The 25551-nt window shown below is 38.8% G+C and overlaps 1 protein-coding gene across 4 annotated transcripts in view; it reads right to left on the minus strand.

Moving 5' to 3' along the window:
• Window positions 1-25551, minus strand: part of LOC114063483 (uncharacterized protein F13E9.13, mitochondrial-like) — a 35561-nt gene that overhangs the window by 5604 nt on the left and 4406 nt on the right. The window contains exons 4-8 of one of the 4 annotated variants that reach the window (XM_027895768.1): window positions 22657-22837; window positions 18112-18262; window positions 16320-16447; window positions 11211-11306; window positions 10264-10373 (exon numbers count right to left, since the gene is read on the minus strand). In XM_027895768.1, the coding sequence (XP_027751569.1) occupies window positions 10297-10373; window positions 11211-11306; window positions 16320-16447; window positions 18112-18262; window positions 22657-22837 (633 nt within the window). In that variant the 3' untranslated portion in view covers window positions 10264-10296. Of the gene's footprint in view, window positions 1-10263; window positions 10374-10407; window positions 11307-16319; window positions 16448-18111; window positions 18263-22656; window positions 22838-25551 lie in introns of those variants that run through there. The other 3 variants (XM_027895769.1, XM_027895771.1, XM_027895767.1) reach the window with 3 other exon arrangements.

Raw genomic sequence — 25551 nt, forward strand, 5'->3', positions numbered from 1 at the left:
TTTAAGCACAGCTAACTTGAAGCATATATTTACACTAACAACCACAGACTCAAATGCAAATTTAAAAAGAAGCACCTATTGAAATATGAACAAAAGCTTAACTGGGGCCCCAACTGTCAAGACATATCCAGGATGCCACAGTTAGTGGTAACAGCAAACAGGATTGTCAAGTGATGCTTCGGCAATCTCTATGAACTAAGTTTGGTAGTCTTGCACCATGAACCACATATTCATTATTATAACAATTTGTATTTCTATTTGTAGCATCTAGGGAACCCCAATCAGGGCTCTATTGTGTGACAGACTGTACAAGCACACAAAAATAGGATGGCTTTTATAATGAGTACATCACAAGCCCCACTACCATAATTAACATTGATTAGCATCGATGCAAACAGCATGGGAAGACAAAGATTGAGCCAGTTTGGAAGCTGAGGTACTCTCTCACCCTTTAAGGTGGCTCCTCTGGTTCCCAACTGCAGAACAGAGGGGAGGCTGTTTCACTGGGGCAGACTGCAGCCTCCAGTGCTCCCAGGAGCACATTCTAGGACACAGGATTCAAAGAGGCATCTTTGTCACTTACTAAGCCAGTTTCTACCACAGGCAAGTACGTGGCAACCACCACCATCAATTCTGATCGAAAAGGACCGTTGGCAGCCTCTGATCTACTCAGTGTGTTAGAAAAGACCCCAGAAAGCCAGATCCACTTAAAATCTCAAAAGAGTGACCCCAATGGGCATGGGATGTGGAGCTGCATGTAATAAACTTCCTCTCTCCAACAAACAGCCCTTGCTAGGACTGTAGCTATCACATGCATCTCATCCCAAGAATATGGGATATTGAATATGTTGATTGTGTTACTGAAATTACCTTCAGCAACCAAACTGAGATTTCAGACCCAAAACCTTCCTAGGAACCCTCCTCTCCTCCAAAATGTTCCTGCACTTCCTTTATTGCGTAACCTAACAAAATACAGACACCTGGAAATTTACTGCCACATTCAGCACCAGGGAAAATATATCCACAGAAAATGCCTTCACACTAGAAATTTTGTTCAGTTCCCCATGTCATAACCTGCAGTCTGCTCTCTCTTCAGACTTGCTGCTTGTTTCAAGAATTCTCACATGCTTTAAACTGAACATGGATGTAAATATTTGCAGGATTAAACTGTAGCCACAATTTCAATTGCAATCAGGATACATTTGTGTGCTCAACTGTACTTGGGGTCCAGTGTTTTGCTATTTTTTTGCTGTTCTGGTAAAGTTTCTTAATTTGTTTTGGGTGATTTTTTTCTAATATACTTCCTACAATTTCACTCACAGGGAAATGAAACATAATTCTATAAAGCCTAAAAATAAACTTGGATCTGCTAAAAAATTCATCATTTCACTCCCAGGCTTCCACCAGCTGGGCTTGTCTGCTTTAGGTTTGACACCCCTGAGAGCTACAAGCATGAGTTACAAAGATGAGCAAGTTTACATGAGAATGATGAAAAGATCCAATTTTTTAAATCTTTACTTTGCCAAAATACTGTCCAGGGCACTCACTACTTGAAGACCTTTATTTTTGGCAATTTCTCACTCCCCTTTAATACAGTACTTCTGTTATTTGCGGATTTGGAGAGGTAATATCCAAATACATATGCTGCTTTACATGTACTTCTTTCAGGTTTGCTCATTACATTCGTTAAACTATTTAATTCTCAAGGATCTACTGGAGATACACTGAAGACCCCCTGAACACCAGTTAAGAATAAACCAGTAATGAGAATAAATTACACATGCATATCAATTACTACAAGTCCTGTAAGGAGTGAGACCTTTCTACATCAACATCTGCTGCAGAATTAAATCTGATACATTAATAAAGCTCTCCCCACCCAAACCAAACAATGGAAGTGTAACAGTTACCCGATCAGTTAAAAGAATAAACCTTTCAAATAAATAAATTTGCGCTTCACCAATTTATGTCACTGTGGTACTTAAGGCGAAACCTTTTAAAGGAATAGATTTACTGTGCATACAGATCTCCACTGGGTATGTGTAATTATGCAAAGGAAAGGCATTACTTTTAAAGTGGATGAATGGCTGATACTTTTTGATTTACTGCTAGAAACAGAAAAATGGTAATGGCATGAAATAAGCATTTGCAAAACCGTTGTGGCAGACGGAAAATGTTTGATTTACCTAGGGCATCCATCAGGTTCTATATTTTAGATCAAAGTAGATAAATGGAAAGGCAAATGGATATTTGAAAAAAAAAAAAATCTACTGCCTTTCTGTCAGCCCTGCAAGTAAGTTAAATGTTTGGATGAGGAAAAAGCCCAAGGCTCTTTGGATGGAAGGAAGTAATGATTCATCACAGGTCTGGCAACTACAGCTTTCTGTATTTACCTGAAAAGGTGACATGGAAATCGTTGTCACTGTCTCATTCTGGGCTTGATTTTAGAGGTGATTTGAAGGCACTGGCAGAGCTCAGCATTTCCACCTGATACTGGAAACAGACAATGAGTATCCTGGGTCATATTTTCCTCTCAAGTTCTAATTGTTCATTTTCTTTTTCTCTCCTCTACTGTTTGAGTTTACATTGGTGAAGAAAATGTGTTCCAGTTAAGACACACACCCCCAAAATTGGAACCCACTGCCTTCTCAGATCCTGCTGAAGTTTGTGCCATAGGAAAGCACACTGAAGGTGGGGTAAGGCTTATGCACAATTACCTGTGACAAGTCAGGAGATCAAAAAAAACAGTTTCTTCCTGCGCCAGAATTCTTCCAAGAGGTTCCCAGTGAAAAGCACGATGTCTGATTGTGACATGATCCTGTTTTGAACTTCTCCTATACCAGAATGCATCTCCAGGAGCTGTGTAGTGTCCAGCCCTTAGAGCATCACCAGCCTGGTGGTACATGTGTTGCACAGATGGTCTGAAACATGCAGAGTTAATCCAAAATGTTTGGGACACATCCAATTTGTTATGCTTGTGAAAATCCACAGGAGGGCACATGCACAGGAGCCCCAGCCACATGGGATGCACTGTGAGTGTGCACACCACGTGCAGTGGCCATTTCCAGTTAGTGTCAGATTTGCTGTTCGTGCACAGTAGAAAGGATTTGCTCATGTGCTGGGAAAAGGCTGGGATTACTAGACATCTGGAAATCTTGACAAACATACATAATCCTTGAACATAACCCTCTTGACAAAATGTCTGGTGTGGGAAGGACACATCTGGAGAAATTAAACATATGTCCCTCTGCCTGCTCCATCAGGAAATAATGGAGAGTAAGGTGTGGCCTCTCCAGCTCTCTCCACAGTATTTGGAACATGAACAGCAAATCCACCAGCTACTTTTGCATCCAGTTATTCTGTGGGTGAATAAATTCTACAGAAGAGTCCCCCAGCTCTTAAAAAGGCCAAAGACCAATCAAAACTCACATATCTTGCCTAGACAGGTAAAAAGCCAGCAGTATTGTAATTACACAAGAACAGGGAGCTGCTCTCTAGGAAGCTCATTTCATACAAGTATCATAACAAAACAGGCAGACTTCTGGTCCTTGGTGACTTACATGGCCTATTTTTTAACTCAGTAGCTTATCCTCGACCACCGAAATACTGGAACAGGTTACCCAGAGAGGTTGTGGAAACACTATCCTCGCAGATATTTGTAACCCGTCTGGACAAGATCCTGAGCAACCTGTTCTCACTGAGTGTGCTTTGAGCTGGTGGGTCAGACTAGATGATGGTCTTTACAACCTCTCCTGTTCTCTAATTCTGTGGTGAAGAACTTTCCCTTCAGTTTTGTAGATGCCCTTCCTTCCAAGAAGTAGCTGATTGATCATAATACCTACCCTAAGCCATGGTTATCACTCTATACAGAGTTCAAAGATGCTGTGTTTGTGGAGCAGGCCAAATCCTCTGCAGTGATAAACCTGAAATTACTAAAAAAAGAAAAAAGTAGTTTTACCAACAAGAGACCAAGAGGGATGTTGCTGGCCCTCTGATGCAATCCAGTGTCTGTGACTTTACATACACAGCTCCACAGAGGAGCTGGAAGCCAACACATCTTCATACCAGGCTCAGCAAGCACCCCCAGACCCTTTCACACCTACATGCCCTTCAATCTTCCCTCTTCTCTCCCCAAGCTTCTCTTTAGTTATGTCTGCCTGAAATAACAACCCCACCACAGACTTCCACATACATAAAACTCTTCAAATGAAGACTCATGACTGTAAGACCACCAAATTCAGGATACATGTACAGCTACATGTCAATGTACCTCTGTGAGCTGCAGATTTGTTCCCATCCAGGGACACCAGAAAGTTGTGCACTGTCTGTAGAAAAAGTCATTGCAAGCTTCCATGCAAGGAACAAAATAAGCATTAAAATATTGAGCTAGAAGTAAGGCCAGACCGTATTTCTCCTCTTGCAATAAATCAGCACTATATGTATATATTAAATCCAATCCCTTGATGTGTCCAGTTTCAGTGATAAAAACTTAGTGAGCAGGGCAAAAGTTATTGGGTAGAGATCAATATTCTTGCTTGTTGTCCTTGATTGGCAATAATGTGACGCTTTCTCCTTGACTGTAAGAGGTGCTTTTGTGATTTGGGAGCGTAAAGAAATTCTGTACTCGACAGATTTATACAGTAGGAATACGCTAATGTCCTTTGACCCGCTTAAGAATAAATACGACCTACCAAATTGTCATTTTTATGGGTATTTACAACTGAGGCACTTTGTAAACCTTAGGACTAATATTTCCCAAAGGAAATCTGTGCTCTCGAATCTTGATAAATTATTGAAAAATACAAGGCACTACCAGCCCTACAAATTTTCTCTTCTATTTCTCCTATTTTTAGTTACACAGGAGTTGTCAAGGCAGATTGGACCACTGATCTATTTCACCAGGTATGTTGCTGCAGCCGTGGTTAGCCAGAGGAATCCTGTAATATTTTTGGCTATTTGATCAAGGCAGTATAAAAAACAAACCTATTTCCTGAAACTTGAAGGTTTTTTTGATGCACGACTGAAATATTAGTTATATAATTCTTTAAATTCTCAAATTACTGTTAGAAGAGTATTACAAACTCTAATTTCCACAGCTCAAATGCCACCAGCTGCATTTGCTCTCATGAATGCCTCAGCTGATAAACAGGAGTAAGAATAAGCAAGGAGTAGAATAAGCCATCCCAGTTCACCCAAACTCCAGTGCTGTCTGATGGATGTAGGGCAGATATTCCAGTAATTTAATAACTTGTTGCTGACCAACTAAATCCTTAGTTTCTTAACTCTGCAGGCCAAGTGACCCAGAAGCCTTCACTTGATTGGTGTATCTCAGCTCCACTTCACCTCACTTACCCACCCACTTGCCTCACAAATTTCTTCCACCATCTTTAGGCTGTCTCTGCCCATAAATGCTTTCAGAAAAGACAAAGTAACTCCCCACAGAGGAGAGATGGAAACTAATGAGATGAGGACCTCTGCCCTTCATAAGCCTCCTCTGAAAGATGGCAGCACATGACTACACCTCTATAGCTTGGTCTTAAGGAAACAGAAGTTTTTGACACAGAACTGATTATTAACATTGTCATCCATGACAGAATAGTTGAAAGCTATTTCCTTTTATCCTTCTTTGCCATCTGAAAGTTGACGAAAAGTCAACACTACTCCGGGCAGTGTCTAAGACACGAGACTTACAGAAGCTTATTGTTTCACCTCTCGGTTATATCCCTGCACAACAGCACAGAAGCTCTCAAAGACTTTCAATACATCAGATTCTGACTAAAGCATCATGACGTGGCACTCGGCTCTACTTTTACTCCATTTCTAAGGGCAGCTGCTTTTCTATTTTTCTTTGCGCATCTGTGGACAACAAAATCTTTTCTCTCTCACAAGAATGTCTTCATTAAGTCAGTTTCTGCCTTCAGCTTATTCTTAGTCTTCTGCATACTATAATCTATGTATATGCACAAGAAAGGCTTGAGAAGCAGACTGAATGAGCAGGAAGCTGGAATAAACAATGAGGCAGGAACTGCAGGAAACTTAAGCATCTTTTCTTGCCTTTACTGCGCTGCCTTCCTTTTCATCCTTGTTTACTGCTGAATTTGGGATTCCTCCTACATTTGTATGAAATAGGATTTCAGTGTCCTCTGTTCTGTGACCTCTTTCTGACAGCAGCATGACATGGCACATCTAATAGGGTGACTGTGGCACAACGTCAAACAATTCTGAGTTTAAACTACTACCTTGAACAGTTGTTTTCATATCAGATTTGGCATATTTAGATATGCAAAGTTTCTTGTACACTTAACTTACACTTTTACACTTCATGTCGTTTACTAAGTAATAAAAAGGTCCTAAGTGCCCACCAGTTCATCAGCTCCTACTCCCTATTATGGATTTTCCATTTCCCTTTGCACAGGTAGTAGAACAGAAGCAAAAATTGCATTTTAATAAACAAAACATTCAATAACCCAGTAATCCATGCACCTAGCAGCATTTCTGTCCCATTCATTTCAAGAAGAGTGAAGTCCTTTGAAAAAAGAAACTGTAAAACACTAACATTTGATGACACTGAATTTATTTTGTGAAACAACGAAAATCTGACAGTGACAGGAAGGACAGGAGTTAAACATAGATAGGGAATTTCAGCCCAAATCAGCAAATCCCTTCTTGACACCTTGAAAAATACCTGATATAAGATGAACAAATTTTTTAATCAAGATAATTACCCTCACACATCTTTTCCTATCCTTAAGTGTTTAACAAGGAACATCTTAGGCTCTCCTTAGCTCTACTACTTCTAAAGATCCAAACTGTAAGCAAAGAAACAGATTATGTTGTGAATTGCAACCCTTCTGCCTCACGTGAAAGGCTTTCCTGTTTGCATTGAAAGAAAGACTTTTTTCTCCCGAAAATTATCTGTGCATTTAAAAATTAGGGTGAAAAAGCATCTACTACTCTTGAGATTTCACTAGAAACCGTCTGGCCTTACTTTTAGTTCGGCTGCACCAGGGGAGGTTTAGGTTGGATATTACAGAAAACATCTTCAGCAAAAGGGTGGTCAATTCTACTACACACCATGGCATTGCAGCCCAGAACAGGAATATCTCAGCCCAGTTCTCCACCCTTTCTGAAAAATATGTCCTTTAAGTCACAGAGACAAGCACTGTTAATGCGCAACAAAAAAGCCACGGCCAGTTCTGTTCCTAAACTCAACTTTCAAGTTCCTCAGCACAGCAAACACTGTCAGGGCAAAGGCACAGGTAGTAAGTGATCTTTAAAGGTTTCTTTTTAGAGATATATACATCTAAATCCGCTCTTGATCCACAGAGCTGAGAATCTCAAGTCTAGATTTTTCTACAGGTATCACCTCCCATACTGCCATAATTATCCTGCAAAACATCAGCTTTCACTTAGAAAAAAGTATCTCCCTAAGCACACAACAGCAGGGATGATCTTGGAAACACACCCCAGGTGCAAACTCAGAAGTCTTAGCTGAAGAGGCTGCAAACAACCTGAAACTACAGCAAACATCCCCATTCACTTCTCTCAGAGGAGCCATGAAACGCAGCAACCTGTTATGGACTTCAAGACTTTGCTAAAGCCGAATATTTTGGTTTCCTTTGCTCTTCCTGCTCTGCCAGGACTTGCCCTCAAGTTCTTTAGATTCCCCAGTCTCCCCACAGTGAGCAGTGCATTGGAAAAGGTGCAGCAAACAAGAACTGGACTCTAAGTTGTAATTAGGGAATCTGCAGAGTCAAAATAGTGGGATGAAAGAACACCCCAGAAGCTGGGTAAGTTGCCAAAATAGCACTTAAGAAAATCTCTGAAAATTACCCATAAATCTTACAAGTTTATATATTTTCAGCACCAAAACAGGTAAAAATCCATTTGTCATATTAAGTACAGATAAAAATATTCAAGTTTTATGGATGGAATGAGAGTTTATGAAGATTTATACATTGATTTAGACTACAAAGTCTATTATTAGCAGTGAGTTTTATTTACCTGTAATTTCACTAAGGAGACCCCACTGTACTAGGTATCTTTCCTGTTCTAAAGGTGATATTGAATCTTCATGCAAAGTCATTTTGCTACACAAATGGACACTTACGTTCTCTCTGTTGGGATCATAAGATAACAGCAGGAACCACATGTGAAGTTTGGGTGGGCAATTACTGTTATATTTTCACAATCTATTGCTGGGGTTTTTTTTTCTGTTCAGCACAGAACAGACAGAAGTAAGAACAGTAACCATGTAAGAGCAAAATCTGAGAGAAAGAAGAGATCCAACAAGAAATGGAGGCTACTATCTGACATTTTAAAAGGGCAAATTGAAAGCAATCAACACCCAACAGAACGCTCAATGTAAGATGAGGTGATAGCTTAGGCTATACTTAGGATAGTGTAATGAGGCTAACAAGTGCTGTGTGTTTTAATGTAAATTAACACAAGATAATCTCTTCACATATTTAAGTGATGCACTTCAAGTTAATTAATACATATTTAATAGAAGTCTTCTTGAACAGCTGTTATTTACTTCTGGAGTTTCTACACATTAGCACTGCCTGCTTTGTTCTGCTCTGAAGTTGTTCATGCTCCAAAGTACTTTAACAACTTGGGCTGTATAAAAATTGAACAGTCTTCCCAAAAGAGACAGGCTTTCTGATAACTTCATATTTTTGCGTTAAATATTCAAACACTTTCTGAACAAAAGGTCAAATTCTACTTACAGCATCTGTGTGAAACAGGCAAGCAGATGCTTTATGCTGCTAGACAAATACTTTTGGCACAAAGAATGATGTAGAGCTGGCGATCAGTCACGTTTTCAGGCTTTAAAATCAGCTTTCCTTTACTTCTGTTCCCTAAATTCTGCACTTGCCACTCATATGTACGAAAACAGACCCAAATTATGGCCTCCTTCCACAAGTATTACACAGTGGTGTGTTAAATGAAATCCTGACAGTGAAAGTGCTGTCTACAGCACTGACTGCATGTTATGAGTATTACACCAACTCATTAGGGCCTCTGCCTTAAACAACTGCTGCACATGACATTACTGCCTTTACCCCTTGCATACAGCACTCAAGAAGTTCTCACTTACCCCCACTGGATTTATTCAGGTGAAAATCCATTTGAGTTTCAAGCACTTCTGAGTTTTTAGGAATAAGCAGAAACCAGTTCAAAAACCACACTGGTAACACATTTTCCCACTCACAGTGATGAACATGACTTTTGACAACAGTCACCAGTTTCTCTGAAAACAACTATCATCACTGAACAACTATCAATACACTGAACAAGCAGTGTATCAATTCAGCTGACTACTTGAAGATTTTTACTCTTGTTACGACTGGCAAGTGCTCATTGCTTGCATGTCAGCCTTTCCAGCTTACAGGTTTACTGAAAGGAACTTTCAAATTGGCAACAATTATATGGATATGTACCTGCTGGGACAACCTTCATTAAATCTTCTGTGCAATGATGTATGGAAAACTGTACAACTTGTGAAAGGCCTGAAAAGAGTCCTAAATGCACAAAGATCAAACACATTTACTCATTTAAGCACAGTGATATTACTGGTATCTTTTTTTTTTTAACTTAATGTCCTGTTTTTCATAATAGAGGGCATAAAACTGGCACTCATTACTTAGGCTAAGGCTTTAAAGACTAAACTGGATCAATGCATGACCTGGTAAATAAGCTGTGGCTGAATGAATGTGAGCAAGACAGATTTAGAGGGCATCTTCATGATCCTTAAATAATTTTGCACCAGTAGCCTGGAGTCATGAGTTGTAGATGCAAGGAATGAGGAAGATGATATAAATTCTCCACCCACCACTCCCACAAGCATGGCTGGTACAAGACTGGGTTAGGTTTCAGCTAGAATGAGATTCCTGACCCCCGTAAGGCCACAGGAATCTTCAGAGCAGCATGGGCACTCTGCCAGCTGACACAAAAACACGTTTGTACACTTGCTTTGATATTTGCAATATAACTTCCATTAGCATCAGCTGAAGCTTCATCACAAAGGAAAGAGAGAGATCCCAGAGGACAAACTTCACTCCCAGTCCCAAGGAATGAAAACATTTGCCCACATTTTATACAGCCATGACATAACAGGTATTCCTTGGGTTCTTTGACTCTTCCTTGGAGCTAAAAGATCAAATTCAAGAGGAATCTCTTACAACATACACTGTGAGAGTGAGAGTAATATTTTTCCTCCGTATTTTACAGGAAAAATGAAAATCTGTGTTTAACCATCAGCTTTGGCAGAAAGGTTTCTATCATACTTTTATCTCATGTATTGGAAGGAACTTGGCAGTTTTTAATATCACTAATACTAGTCTGGAGAGGTACAAAGCTGGAGGCACTTGCTGGAAAATAATAAACCTTTATTAAAATTTCCAATTTTGGCAAAAACATTTTGACTAAATTCCAACTCCACTTAAAGTGTAATTAAATATTTACATTTATTCTCTAATAAGCATTGTAAGTAAATCAATATCCCAATTATCTTAAACTTTTGTGTGTCATACAATCACTTCATTTTTGTAATAAATGCACAATTCTAATGAAAAAATAATGATCTTGAACTTTAAAAGAGCCCTTCATTTGAAGAGATGAAAGTGCTGTACACCCGTTCATTCATTATATCTTACAGCCCCTGTGTGATGTAGGTACTATTATCATTTTACAGAAGGGGAAACTGAAAGCCTAATTAACTTGTCCAATTTACAATACTTTTAGCAGTAAACTTAGGGCATCCTATTGTACTTAAAGGCAAAACAGAACTCAGCTCACCTGTGACAAATATTTACTATAAATTCCTTAACTCCGTAAGAATTTCAGTTATAGGAGAGGATATATCACACAAGCCTTCAGGATTGGGTTTGCGTGGATGATGGCTTTGAGCACCCCAGAAATGTGCTGCCTAGGAGCCAACAGAGCACCAGTTCACTGCAAAGCGTCACCGTGTTTCCCAGCTAGTTATGGAGATGTCGTGCATTTTTATTTGATGTTATTCACCAGCCCGCCACACATTTGTGCTTTAACTCTGTACAATCTACCGTACTGCATTTATACACTCACACAAGCAAATACTGTTTACTGACAAGCTCATTCCCTCAGTGGACTTATGTGCTCCATAAATTTCTTTACTCGGTCAGGATCAACAGCATTTGCCCAATAACCTTCTTTCTTGAAATACGAACCAATTATTAGAGCATTTGCATCCAAGTAATTCCCTACATTCTCCAGAGTCACTCCAGACCCAATCAGCACAGGAATCTTCACAGCTTGCTTAACCTCTGAAGAGAAGAAAACCAAAATTAGGGTTAAACCCTGTCTTCGAAATTCAATTGATAAAGACATTAATTTGCCTAGTTTTTCAACAAAAAAAGCTATCAAGAAATTCATGATCACAGTATTTATTACTTTACTACAGAATGAAACAAGTTGTCTAGAAAAAACACCTTTAGCTGTAAACAGCTGTTAAGAAAAAAAATCTCACTTTTTACATTATGTTCTATGAAACACTTCATATATTTGCTTGTATGAAAAACAGCTGGGATCATACAGACACCAGTGATAGCTCCATCCAGTGTTCCAAAAATCAAAAGCTAGAAAGAGAAGTGGTCTTTATCACTCCTAGAAATGTCATAGAACAAAAAAGCCACTTATTTTTCCTATATGCAGTGTTATTTAATCATCTGACGTTTTACCTAGCCCCAATAGGAGAAATAGCAAGAAAAGAGGCTCAAAATATTATAGATCCACTTCATCTGTCAGCACAGGGGTGGATCTCAGCCCACGGCCCTGGTGAGTACGTTCACTGTGAAACGTGTGTGTTCTCACAGTGCAGAAACTTCTCCAGGGCTCAGTTACCAGAGTTCACATCTTCTGGAATAAAACCAAAAAGGGATGGCTGTTTTGAGCATGGAAAGGCTCCCCATAGATAACTGAAATGTTATTACAGTCTTTGCTGCAGAACTTGGGTCAGTACTAGCTTGAGGGGAGGGAAGGCCAGTTCAAGCATCCCTCTCTCATCCTACCATTTCAAACTGACCATCCTAAGAGTCACTCATAGGGCTGGATGCTCCATGCCTTGGAGAAACGTTGTGAGGCATTATTTCTGACCTTTAAAAAACATATAAATTGGCTTAATTGGTGATTATCTGATGTAAGGTGGTTATAGCTTGAGGTAACTAGGGGAAAGCACATATGCAACAAATAAAAGTCTGCTTCAAACCACTGCTTAAATGAAGTTTCATCAGAAGCCTAACTTATTAATTATGCTTCAGGGAAGACTAATTATTTACCACCTTCCTACTTCACTGAAGAAAGGGGATCAATTAAAATGCTCTTGAATCTCTTTTTAGGTCACGTGCACTACCATTTTTCCATCTAGGAACAATAACCCTTCTTAAAAACATTTTTACATAAAAATGAAACCATTCCACACAGCCCTTCCTGAAAATGTAAACCAGATCACATGGATCATGCTTATGTGATTGAAACTTTAGTTATTTCTATGCATATTTGATACTCTTAGTCATTCTGCTTACAGCAACAGTTCATTTTTAGTTATTTATAGCATGATTACTGATACCCTCTTCCAGAAAAATCAGATTTTTTGGTATAATATCTATGCGCTCTTAGAAATACCTTATCTGCTTTATACTGATACCAATGCAAAATTAAGGTGCTACAACTGACCAGAGATTTGTGCAGCAGTACTCCAGTGTATCCCCAGAGGAACTGTGCTTCAAGTCAATATTTGCTTTTATGACAAGTGCATAAGGCACATTAGCAGGTAGTGGATTCATAATTATTTCACATCAGCAGGAAAAATGAGGAGCCAAATAATTAAATAGAGCATATTCACATGGGTCTGAGGCAATAGCTCAGCCCCACTAGGCAAAGAGAAAAACCCTGAGACTGATCTGAAACTCTAAAACACCCCAAAGCTTTCCAAAGTAGCGAGGTATCCAACTGCTGCTGTGATCCACACATGACACATGGAGTCCACACTCATCTCCTGTGCTGGAGATTTATTCAGACTGACAATGTGAAGAACGGCAAAGGGAGTGCTCAGTGTGCAGTGAGACTGTGTTACCTCATTAGGAATGCTACAGATGCTACTTTTAAAGTCCTTTCCAAGCACATCAAGCCTAAAGTTGATTAGTAGAAGGTGATTTGTCTATTGGCTGTGTTAATACAAATTCTAACCTGTAAAAGAAAATAAAGCAACAGCAGTGAGACGTGCTTTCGTATGGCAATGTTCAGGCACTGTCAAAATGTCTCTAAACACAGAGCTTTGCTTTAAATCTCTCAGCTTTCTTGGCTGTTCTTTTTCTGATTTTTTTCTTTGTTTGACACAGTGAGGAAAAGGAGACAATTTTGTGATGTTACAGTAACAAGACTGAAGTTTACACAACTCGCATGTTTCCCCGTTTCCACGGGCTGTAACTAGAGGGCACTGTGCTCTTTCTTGTGGCAGCACAGCTGCAGACAGGTCTTTAATAAAATCCAATGAAATAGTGCTTGGTTGCAAAGCACAATGAAAGCATTTGAACTATGGTATGCACAAGTTTCGTGAAATAAAGGCCAAATGCTCCTAGCTTGAAAACAATGACGAAGAGCAGTGTAAAAATAAGCACCACAGTGCCAATAACTTGCTCGACTACTCTTCTTTAACAGCTTTTTCATTGCAGTGATCACTGTACCATACACAACACTATGTTTATGGTAATGCTCCACTGTAACACATTTTTGGTTTTTAATTCAAAGGACTTGTTCTCTGCCATTAAATCTAGGGCTCAGAAAAAGTACTGATCACTCACGTCTCCTGTTTATCTCTGAGGGTACCACAAAGGCAGCAGCCTCTATTTTGACCATCAAAAGATGAGAGGGTGAATCAGTCTTGATGCCCCTTTTATGAACAATAATTAAGGAGGTGACAGTCACAGCCAGCTGTTGGATTTCATTATGTACCTGTTTTCCACTGGTTACTCAGCTGAGGCACTTTGCTTTGTGCAAAGAGATTAACTGAGCAGTCATTACACAAAGCTTTGGTCACTTAAAATACAGACTGAATGCAAAGCAGGTATTGCAGCAGTTATATCCAAAGGAAAAAATCTGGTAGATTCACACACTCCAACCAAAGAACATTCCACAAAGCAGAAAACTGGAACAAACTTCTACAAGCTCTTAAATGAAAAGATGGTTTGTTAATGAATTGCAATTTAAAGCGCTCAGCTATAATTCTTGCTCCTTAACAACCTGAAGTCTGGTTTTCAGACCTCATACTCCATCGACCACTGGTGCCCTGGTGTGCCCAGGCAGCCCTGAAGCAAAGCCTGCCAGCCTGTGCAAGGAGAGGTGCTGGAAGCTGCCTATAGAAGGGAGCGACACAAAGTACAAGCACAGTTCTCTGTCTTGACAGGGAAGCACTCACTTCCCACAGCCCATCACAAATCAGTCAATTCCACACAAAGACACAAAGGCAAAACCACTTCTGTGTTACTGCACAACAAAGCTGGAAAAAAGACATGACGAAAATCTCATCTGTCTCTCGGTTCTGCTTTCAAGAGATGCTTTGCAGTGTGATGAAAGGTGCCCAATTGTGTGTATCACTGTAATACAGCACTTCCAGGGCTGCATAAATTCGTGAAATGCAAAATTTCACTCACATCAACACCAACTTTGTAGCATGTAGATCTGATCCCTTTTAAGAATCTCCTGACATAGATATGCCTAATTTGTCATTTCCTTATACTGTGGAATATTGATTTTTAAGTTATTCTCTTAACAGTTTTAAGACAACATCCTTCTCATGAGAGGGCCTGCTAACATCCAGAATGCTGTGATCTAAGTAAAATAAACCCATGATCTGCAGACTCTTGCTTTCATAACACAAATCCAAACACAAAATTAATGTGTACTTCATTACAGCTGCCAACTCTGATTCATTTTGTTCTTTGGACCCAGAAGGAGAACAAGACAGAGACTGACATGTTTGTTCACATGAAAGAAAAGCAGAAGCCATGGTACTGTCTGGTTGAAAGTCCTGTGACAAAAAAAACTCTGGGCCTACAGATCAGGTTTTGCTCTCTGATGCAGGAAATCAGTGGAGGTTGCACATGCATATGTGAGAGCAGAATTTAACCTAGGATTTTGCCCAAAGACTTATCAAATTTTTTTTTAATGATTTAATCTGTATTAATACATTAACTGCAGACAGGTCTGGAGCTCTAGATTAAGGAAATTTTGCAGTCTCTAAAGGATGCTTAGCTTTCATCATCACCTGTTCAATGTATCAACATTCATTTTAAATGCTTTTAAGCATGTATGATAGATATTAAACCCTGAAAACACTGAATGATTTCACGTTATTTAAGAAGATGCTTGAGGTCCAGGTAATCTGCGGCAAGTAAAGTACATTTTTCATGCTGATCTGTTAGCAAAAGTTGAATACAATACACTGCACGGGAACTATGTTAAAGCATGTCAGAAAGAGTAAAACCTTAAAAATACACATTCTACTTAATGTAGTGAGACATTCAAATTCAAGCCATTAATCTAAATTAAAATTAGTGATGAAAATTAAATGTCCCCATGATGGAACTTTAATTCTAGCATGGGAGCAATACAGTTTCATGAAGACAGCCCAAACTTATGCCAATATAAAAATATGAAGAATCATAGCACTCCTGCAAAGGTCAGAACTCAGAGGTCAAATGAGCCTCCCCTGATAAGAAGTCCACACCACTTAAAAATTATTTTGATGTTAATATCCTCCTATCTACCCATGAACTTGTGTTCTTTCTGAACATCTTCCAAGCCATACTTTCCCTGGTATTACTGTTTGAAATGCTGCCTCATCAAAATGCCCCTCTCCTTGCAGGACTTTCATTTTCACTGTGAAAGGTAAGAATGCTGAACTCTTCAATGGAAAGATTCATAGTTAGTTAGATTCCTAATAAAGCAATAAAGTAGCTTTTTCTTATATTAGGACTTTTTAGGAATTAAACAGAGAATTTTTTTTTTTGGTCATTTAAGCTTCAGCATCATACAAAAGCTTGAAATAACTGTCGTTTTTGTCCTGCCAAACCACTGTTTAGAAACATACCACAGCCAATCTGAACTGAACAGCACCTCAAACTGTATAAAACCAAACCCCACGGTGAAAAGTTTCTTCTCTTCCCACCCCCCGCCCCACCTTAAGGAAGGTACAGATTTCCCCTTAAGTGAATATATGGATTTCTACATGAATGCAGAGTTCAGTGCCTGCTGAGCAAGCCTTGTGTGACATCCCTCACCTTGCAGCTCGCAGGGATCCGCAGGCAGTGCCGTGGCTGTGCCGGTCAGCACCACCCCATCGGCCAGGAAGAGCTGGGCAGCCTGTGCTGTCTGGGCCACGCTGACATCGGCCGTCAGAGCGTGGGCACTGCAACAGCAGGACCCTGGTTACTGTCAGCACACATTTGATACCCACATCCTGCAATCTAGACTGTGTTTCTTCTGCCAGCACAATCCAAGGCAGGCTTTGCGAGGGAGGGTGAGTGTCCTGGTTTAAATTGGGAAGTAACATCACAATCCAAGCAGGAGTTAAAGATCAATCTCAACAACCACTTCCATCAGAACTGATGGACCTGTTGCTCCAGGTCTCCTGTCTCTAAAGAGTGATTGCTGAGTGTGAGCCACCAAGTGTCAATTGAGACGGCTGCTTACATGTCGAGCACCTGTGTTTCAGAAATGTTGAGCACACAGAGCTCTCTGACTTCAAGTGGGAGCTGTGGATGTTCATTCATAAATCAGATCCTGCTGCCTAGAACAGAATCAACAGCCTCCACGTCATTGCACAAGTCCAACTAACTGAAAGTATAGTTATTACCTATGATATAATCACAGGAATCATCTTACACAGCAATTACAAGCATCAATTACCTGCAACCCAGCTGTTCAACAGCAGGCTTTGATGTATGGGTGACACGCTTTGAAACCTATAGAAATAGCAGCTATTAACTTCAGCAGTCCTAAACTTGGAAGGAATTCCAGCCATTGCTGGTTCAACATCTGACTGTTGTTTCTGTATTTCCATCTAAATAGAAAACAAAAGCTATGGCCAACACGTTGCACTGCTGAGTGGTGAAGGCACCAACCCCCTCATGAATCAGTCTGCACGGACAACACTTGGGAAAGGGTTATTAGAGGGTTAAAAAGTGATATGATGCAATCAATTTATTTTACAGAAAAGACTAATGAAATGTATTTTATTTATATATATCAAAAATCATTAGAAAGAAAACACTCTGAAAGTACCTGAAAAGCTTAATTTGACCACACTGCATTGTTTAGTTTCTATTTTGAAATTTATTACTTTTTTATTATATATTTAAGATCTTTCAGACTTGGCTATTCTCATGATTACTCACATACTACACACAAACATTTTAATTAGGTTATTTAGCATGTATAATACATAGCACTTGAGCAGTTCTTCTGGGGAAAAAAAAAACAAAAGACTGACATCTAAATTGCTGAACGTGCCATGTGACAGGTAAGATAAAGTAGCAGCAGAAAAGAAACTGGATTTGTTTGTCATAAGTTTCTTCTGTTTGATAATCATAGAACATAACCTGTATGTAGACTGCACTGATTTAAGTAGAAGAAATCAGTATTATTGGCAGGAAAGAGGAGAAAGATTTTTAAAATGCCAAAATATTATGATTTGGATGCTTTTATATAGCAACTGCTTACATGACTAAAAAATAACCTTAGATACATAACTTTCAGAAAAAAAATTTCTTTACACATAATAGGCATATACACAAATCTCACTTAATACCAGATGCAAGACTTTTACAATCTGCATTTTTAAATCCTAAATGTTAAAAAATTACAAACTTCACAGATAGAGCAACCAGCAACTTAGAGGTGCAAATTTATCTCTAAATCTATTCCTTAACAGCACTGCAAGACCTTGCTTAAATAATAAACTCCCTATATCATTAATGGTCCTGACACTAAATCTGCACTAATCAGAAATTGGGGAAAAATATAAAACCATGGTTATATTCATATTTACAAAAAAATATTGCTTATATTTACCTATGTTTCTTTTTAATATCGGCAAAAATCTGAATGTTCTCTGCTCCAACTTGTTTTCTGTATCGTAGCAGGTCACCTGCACAGGCATTTATAATCCCTTCATCAGCCACATGAGAAAACACAAACCCTTCAGCCCGGATAAAATCAAGACCTGAAAACAATAAAAAGCAGTATTTTAAAGCCTAGGAAACAGAAATACTAAACCCAAACAGAATCTACCTTACTGCCCTCTTAATTTGATCCCAACACAAGTTCTTTCACATGTTCTAAGACTAACAAACATTGTTTTTCCACAAATTTAAGTTTTACACGCTTTCTTTTCACCCATATTCTGACCTCTTTTGCATCTAACAGGTCTGATCTCTCCCACCAATTTTCTCCCTATCCCTGTGGTTCCCTTCTTTTTCATCCCTCAGTTTGTTCTTGTGTGGCTCAGAAAAAGCAGCTGCACACCCTGCCCTTCCTCTTGCCAGTGGGCATACACTGACAGAGGAGCAGGTAGGTCAAAACACAGCTCCTTTGTCCTAATAACCTGTTTTCTCTCTCCAAAAAGGGCCATTAGCTTGCATTTCTTCCCTTTTTCCAGAAATTCTTTCCCAACATCTATTCCCCTGTTAAATGTGCCTCAAGTTGGCCATCAGGTCAAAAACCATCAAGGACACAGACACAGAGGAATAGCATTGTTATCTTTCTTTACGAAATTAGGCATGAAAACACAATCTGAAACGCAACCCAGCTGACTCCATCTGAATGTAGCATGTTTTCTAAAGAGCACCCCATCAATAAATTACTTCCAGAGCTGTGCCAAAGGTACAAAAAGGTTTGGGAAGAGTGAAACATTTTACACTGTACTCCAAACTTAATCTGACCATCAATTCTACCATCTCTGCAACACAGGTTCCACCATATTCATTAATGTTTTACACTAGGAAGGTTTTGTGAGATACGTATTTAAGAGGAAGACTATGAATAGGAATTACTTCACACAGGCCATTCACTGATTATCAGGGACCCCTACACAGCCTTGAAATATCTGTTGTAATACTGGAGCCTTGGACCATAATGTAATAAGCCAAAGTTGTGAGGCACAAGACTGAATCCTGACTCCCTCATTGTACTCCCCTCTTCTCCCAAGTCTTTCAGAGCCCTGAAGTTTATTTCACCCATCACTTAACATCTGCATAGAAGTTCTGCACTCATCTTGTGCAGTTTTGCTGTTATTCCATTGCTTTAGAGGGCTCTTCTGAGCCCTACTGAAGCTCTGCTGCTGCTCCAGCTTTGGAATCAGCTGCACATTTAATTAGAGCTGACATCATACCAAGGAAAGCAATGCATGTGGAAGCAGCCATCAGGAATGCAGTCCCATCCACCAGAGAACTGCTTAGGCAACAGAGGCATCACCTTAGCACATTTCAGATACAAAGAGAAATGATCTCGAAAATTTATTTACCAAATGACAAGGTGCCTGTTTATTTTAAAATTTCAGTTTCATTCCCAAAGACCTGAAGTTGCAGAAACAGAAGCTTATGCCTGATGGAGAAGAGCCTGTATTGCTTAGCAACACAGACTCCAGCTAACAAGAAACATCACAGATGGATGCCAAATGAAATGCAAGCTGCCCTGTGCCTTGAGATAAGCGGCTGAGAAGCATGGAATATTCTCAGGAACCAAAGACAGGAGTGTGCCACAAGTACAGCTACAGGTGTTTGTTGACATCAGGTAAATAAACACACTGCAAACATCCTGATTGAGACTTCTGCACCTGGGAACAAAACCTCGAGGTTCTATTACAACACCCAAGCTTACAGAACAATTCAGAGTTAAATAAGAAAAATTATTTCTCTAACCATAAGACTACTGATGGGTCCAGAGACATGTTACACTTTCACAGCAATAAGTGCTTAACTCAGGACAGGAGCTATTCATTGAGTAATTTCATTAATTAAGGTTTGTTGACACTTGGTTTGTGTTTCCTTAATGTAGTAATTTAAGACTTTTTGCTGAACATTAGTATAGCACTCAGTTTAACAAGGCTGCACTCCTGATCTGGGTTTTTGGAGGCCATGAAAATACAAATTTTAACCAAGTGTAATAGGTGCAGGCACTGTATCATTATCCTTCTGTTTTATGAAGCCATAATCAGATTCCGCTAATGAATTCATTTTTACGCTCATAAACTTGTGAGAATGATACTACTGCTTACTTTCACATTTGGCAAGTTGAAAAGTAATAGCTGCTGAATAGTTACCAGGCAGTCCCGTTTCTGACTTATATGGGAACAAAAGAATTTGTAGTCTCACTGGATAAGAAGAACAAGAAGTCTCCAATGAAACCTAATAAGTAGAACTTTAACATTATATTAAGAACATGGAATCAAGTAACCAGCCACAGCAGGGCCTGCTCAAGAAACTCGAACTTTTCTCTTTCTCAAAAGTGAGTCCCCCACTCTTTTCCTACCATTGCCCCACACCTTTGCTGAAGCACCCTGAACAAAAACAATTTTGCTGGCATTCCACCCTTGAATGCCTAATTGAATAAATAAATGTTCCCTAAACAACCAAATTAAATGAAAAAAAGAAAATCTCGACCTCCTCAGATGCCTCATCCCCCGATTTATTACTGTTATTTTCAGATCTATCCAATACCTTGCCAAGCTGCTGGGAAAATTCAGTAATTTCATCTGTTACTATTTGGCTACCCACAACACATTTATTAGCATAACCACATGTTGCTGAAGTTGAGCTCCTAGTCACACTGTAAACCTGCTGATTTTCCCCTGCCCTTTACAAAATAAATCATTACCTTCTCCTAAAGACCATTTATAAATTCCCTGTGTGATTCTCTTCAGGGCGGTTATTTCTACCAAATATAGGAATTTCCACAGGGAAAATGAAGTGAGTGGATAGGAGTCATAGTAGAAGATGCTACATATGCTTTTTAGCTAAAACACCTTTAGCAAGTTATTTCTGTAGTGAAAGCACGCAGGACTTCCTTTATTAATATCTACCTATTAAAATTGTATTGACAATTAAGTCACTACTAAGTTGCTACAGTAAAACTACTCAGAGATTTTCTACCTACAAAGTAGCACTCACTTTGCAATGATTTTGCTTAAAGTGATTTTTTTTTTTTTTTTGCTTTCCTGTTCAGTGAACTTGAGACAATCATTTTTAGAGAAGTGCAATGAAATGCATTAAACACAGGCCCTTCCTGGCTGGTGTTCTCCAGTTACAGAGCAAATAGTGCAGAACAGTAGTAGAGCTGAGCAAAACCCAAGCCCTCCAGGAATCCTCTCCCTCATTAATAATTGCTGAGAAGAGAAATATATTGTTCCCACACTATATCCCTTACCTAGTGATGATTTTTGCTCCTCAAAGGACGCACAACTCATTAACAATCTGACCATTGCTTTTAAAAATAAGGTGTGTAATATTTTTGCAAACACCTTTGTCCCTCAAGTATCCCACATGAATGCAATCTCTAAAAACAAACTGGATTCTGTTAGCATTTTTATTTTAAATTTTCATATAGGTTCTGCTGCAGCAATAAAAAACAGGTTTTGTCAGTTTGTCAAGTAGCTTTGAAAGTGGCAACTTCCAATTTTAAAGCACACAAAACAAATCTGAGACCAAAATACTTCTGCTAACAAGAATGTAAACCTTTCAGAATATATCTGGCATAATTATTACTGTCACTGCAGAGAGGTTACCCAACATTATTTTACCTGAAGTGTGGTTTTCAGTTAACACCAGCATCTTCTGCCTGGCTGTATAAAATTTTTACACTCAAAAATGTGCAACCTTACTGCAATTACATATGCAATTTGGGCAAAAGCTGTGCATTAACCCTCAATCTATGAATTTAGGAAGTACAAGCTTTCCACATTAAGCCAATCACCATGTTTAGTTTTTCATATGTAACATTCCGTGATGTAAAATTACTTCGGTAAGCAGTAGGAGCAGAAAGGTTAGCAAGTCTAGGATTCATGCAATAAAGATAGATTAATGTATATTTAATTCCCCCAAATGCAATTTAAGTAGTTTGGCTATCTGAACGCTCATTTTTTGTTATTATATAAAAAGCTTCATTCCATCCATTCATTAAAAAGAGACAACGAAAACTCAGTTTTAATGGATAACAGTAGTAGCAACAACACATAATTAGATGCTGAAACAGGATGCTTAACCACAGCGGGTTAACTTGATCCTCAAATACAATTTAACTGAAGTAAATAGAGTTGCACCAAAGGTGGCTTTTAGACATCAGTAGGTTTAAACTAATCATTACATTTAGGCAAGTTTCACCTAGAAAGCTGCTGCAGCGGCCTTGGGATTTTCAGCTGCCTCCAACTGAAGCAACACACAAGTATCATCTATTACAATCAAGCAGGCATCTTTCTCAAAAGTCTAATTTCTGTTTTTTCAGGGTACAGTGAGCTCTTCATGTCTCATTTTTCATGGTATCTATGTTAGCACAATGCTCAATTTGCGGAGAGTAAATGCCATGGCAAACAACAGTAATAACTGATGAGTCATTTCTATTTACCTGCAGCCAGAGCCACTGCTATTGCCTGGTGGTTTGCAGCGCTCAGGACCTGGACACCCACTGGGAGATGGGGACAGCTCTGCCTCACTGCAGCACCAACCACTGTCATTGCTGCAGTGACTTCTGGCCCAGGACACACCATGTACGGGAGGTCATGCATGTTTTCTACAATCAAGCCATCCTGTGGAGATTGTTATACAAAAATATGATTACACCGTGCAAAAAAACAAAAAGGAACTTAAAACACATGGCTAGTTTACCCTAACCCTGTTTTGTATGATGAGGCACACAGGTTTAAAGGTTTTCCTTCAAAGGCAGGATTATCTGCAGTAAATTGTGTTGATGCATTTGATGCCCACAACCACTTATAAAAGTGCTTTCATCAACAGCATGGTGTTCGCAGGGAAATCATGAGGAGAAACAAATGTAGGTTTAATTATGCGTTCATCAATTTGGTTTCCTTTGATCCATCCTAAAATGTGAACTACGGGCAAATGAGTTAAATCTTATACTTCATTAAAAATAGTGTAAAGTCAAATTTCAGTTATCCAAGGGGAATACAGGATATTGAGTATATTTGGATAACAGAGGATTTGGAGATAATCAGGGCAATTTTCAATTCAATTAATGTCAGAAAATAAGTGTTATTTTGGATAAATAAAGGAATTTTTTGTTTGTTGTTCATATTTGTAGTGTGCCTAATACCACAGTACTAACTATTGATATTTCTCCCATTCCATATTCAGAATTACTGGAAGGAAGATAATGCTATTTATTATCTATTAGACCTCTCCTTCCAGATAGACATACTCTTAGCAAACAGTGGAGTGATGATAAAATACTCTGCTAATACAATTTATGCAATTTATTGAAAATCTTTGTACATTACCTGGTACCATGCATTCTCTAATCATTGTGTACCGGAAAGTTTTCAACGACAAATCATACATAATTTTGTCCAGGACTAATAACAAAAGTAAAAGTATAGCCTTGAAACATGTTCCAGGCCTGATATTTTGCATTCACAGGGAGAATATTACAAGAAACTAGACACTTCTCATGAGATTAATTCCAAAAATTCAAAAAGTTTAATAGACAAACTAACTGCACACATAGAAAATAAATTCTGCTCTTTAGAATCTTATTACACATCTTAATCCTTTAAAATGAGAGCTTTATGTTTCAAAGATATTGTAACTGAACCAGAAGAGAAAAAAAACATTTAGGGGAGCTAGGATCTGCAAAACAGACAAGAATCAACCTAAACAGGACAGATGTGAAGAAAGGTGACTGGGAATGGGACTTCCAGCATTCAGCTCCCAAAGAGCCACACAGCAGCCAAAAAAGCAAGAGGATGGGCTGGCAGAATTCCACAGAAATTCCACAGTGAAACTGAGCTTTCTGTGAGTTGCTACTGCTTTCATAGTTCAGGATTTGCATAAAGCCGATTATTCCATTAGATACATTAATGAATTAATTAATTTAATAAATTATAAAAAACCCAAACCATAGTATTGTGCATAACAAGTATCTGATTGAGTTTCAGCTCATAATGCAGGTATATGGGAGGATTCCAAAATTTCTCTCTTCTGCCTCAAACTTACTATCTTCACTTTTCAGCAACTGTCTCTTCCTATGGCCTGAAGGTCCACAATTACACTGAACATTTTTGGTAGTACTTTAATAATGTGTTATTCTTTTGGTACCATCCGATAGACTACGTTCTTTTGCATAGTCTGTTTTGTTTAATTAAAAAAAGAACAACATATGTTCTGCAATACAGAAAGCAGAATTACAGAGGCATTAAGTCAAAGCTTTCTTTTACATTTTATATAAAAATATAACACCACAGATTTCTGTGTTTACTGAATTGATATGTATATAAGACAGACTTCTGTACTATCAGACAGCTAATTAAAATAGGGAAAAAAACAGTTATGCTAAATTAAAGTTCTTGGAACTTAAGCTTACAGTTTAGAAGTCTGTGGAAACAGCTACTGCATTATATCCTCCAAAGCAGAATTTATTTAGATAGTATGAGACAAAACTCTAGCAAATACCTTTTGTGTTCCTTTTCCACTCAATATTAAGATAACTTAAGTGTTGCTTATATGTAATAGCCTTATTATTAGTAACTCTCAAACAATGTATTTCCTTTTTAGCTTGAATTACTTCTGAAGTGCTACATATGTGCAAAGTGCCCTTTGTATCACAGTTAGCTATTGAAAAAAATAAGTCATTTAAATAGCTCTCTGATTATATAGAGAAAAAATTTCCTTAGCTTTATTCCACTTACAGAAACAATCTCTTAACACACTTCAGCCCCCCAGGTACCAGAGAAGAAAAGCCTCAAAAATAGCCACAACACTATAAACTACAACAGGTGTAATAGTTGTACAAGTTTTAACTCAGCATAGACCTGATGTAACTTTTCCCCAGGGCAACTTTAACCCCAGTGCTTCCTCCAACAGAAAGGTTTTACCTGCAAACCTGTACACACCAACACACACCTCTGCAAGCTCAACAGCCCTACTCAGTTCCTGCAGCAAGAAAAGGGGGAGGAGTTTGCACCACACCCTTTATTCTACAGGCTCAGGTGTGTAATGAGACTGTTACAGCTTTTGCCTCATCACAGACACGTGCCCCTTATAAAGGAAATCAGGTGCCTTTGCAGAGCATTTACTTGCTGTCTCTAAGCACAGCTTCCCAACAATGCCTTTAAAACCTCACCTCCAGAGCAGATCACTGCCTTAAGAGAGGTAATTATCTTATGTTCTCCTACACATACTATAGGAGGCAGCTGTGGGAAGGTTTGTCTGCTGGTTTATTTCGCTGTAATTCAAAATGTTCTCCTCTGTCATCCAAGTGATAACTACCTATATTGTTCCATACAGG

Source organism: Empidonax traillii, unplaced genomic scaffold (genome assembly GCF_003031625.1).
Source record: "Empidonax traillii isolate 1590-97213 ecotype Southwest subspecies unplaced genomic scaffold, ASM303162v1 scaffold467:size475155, whole genome shotgun sequence".
Classification (NCBI taxonomy): Eukaryota; Metazoa; Chordata; class Aves; order Passeriformes; family Tyrannidae; genus Empidonax; species Empidonax traillii.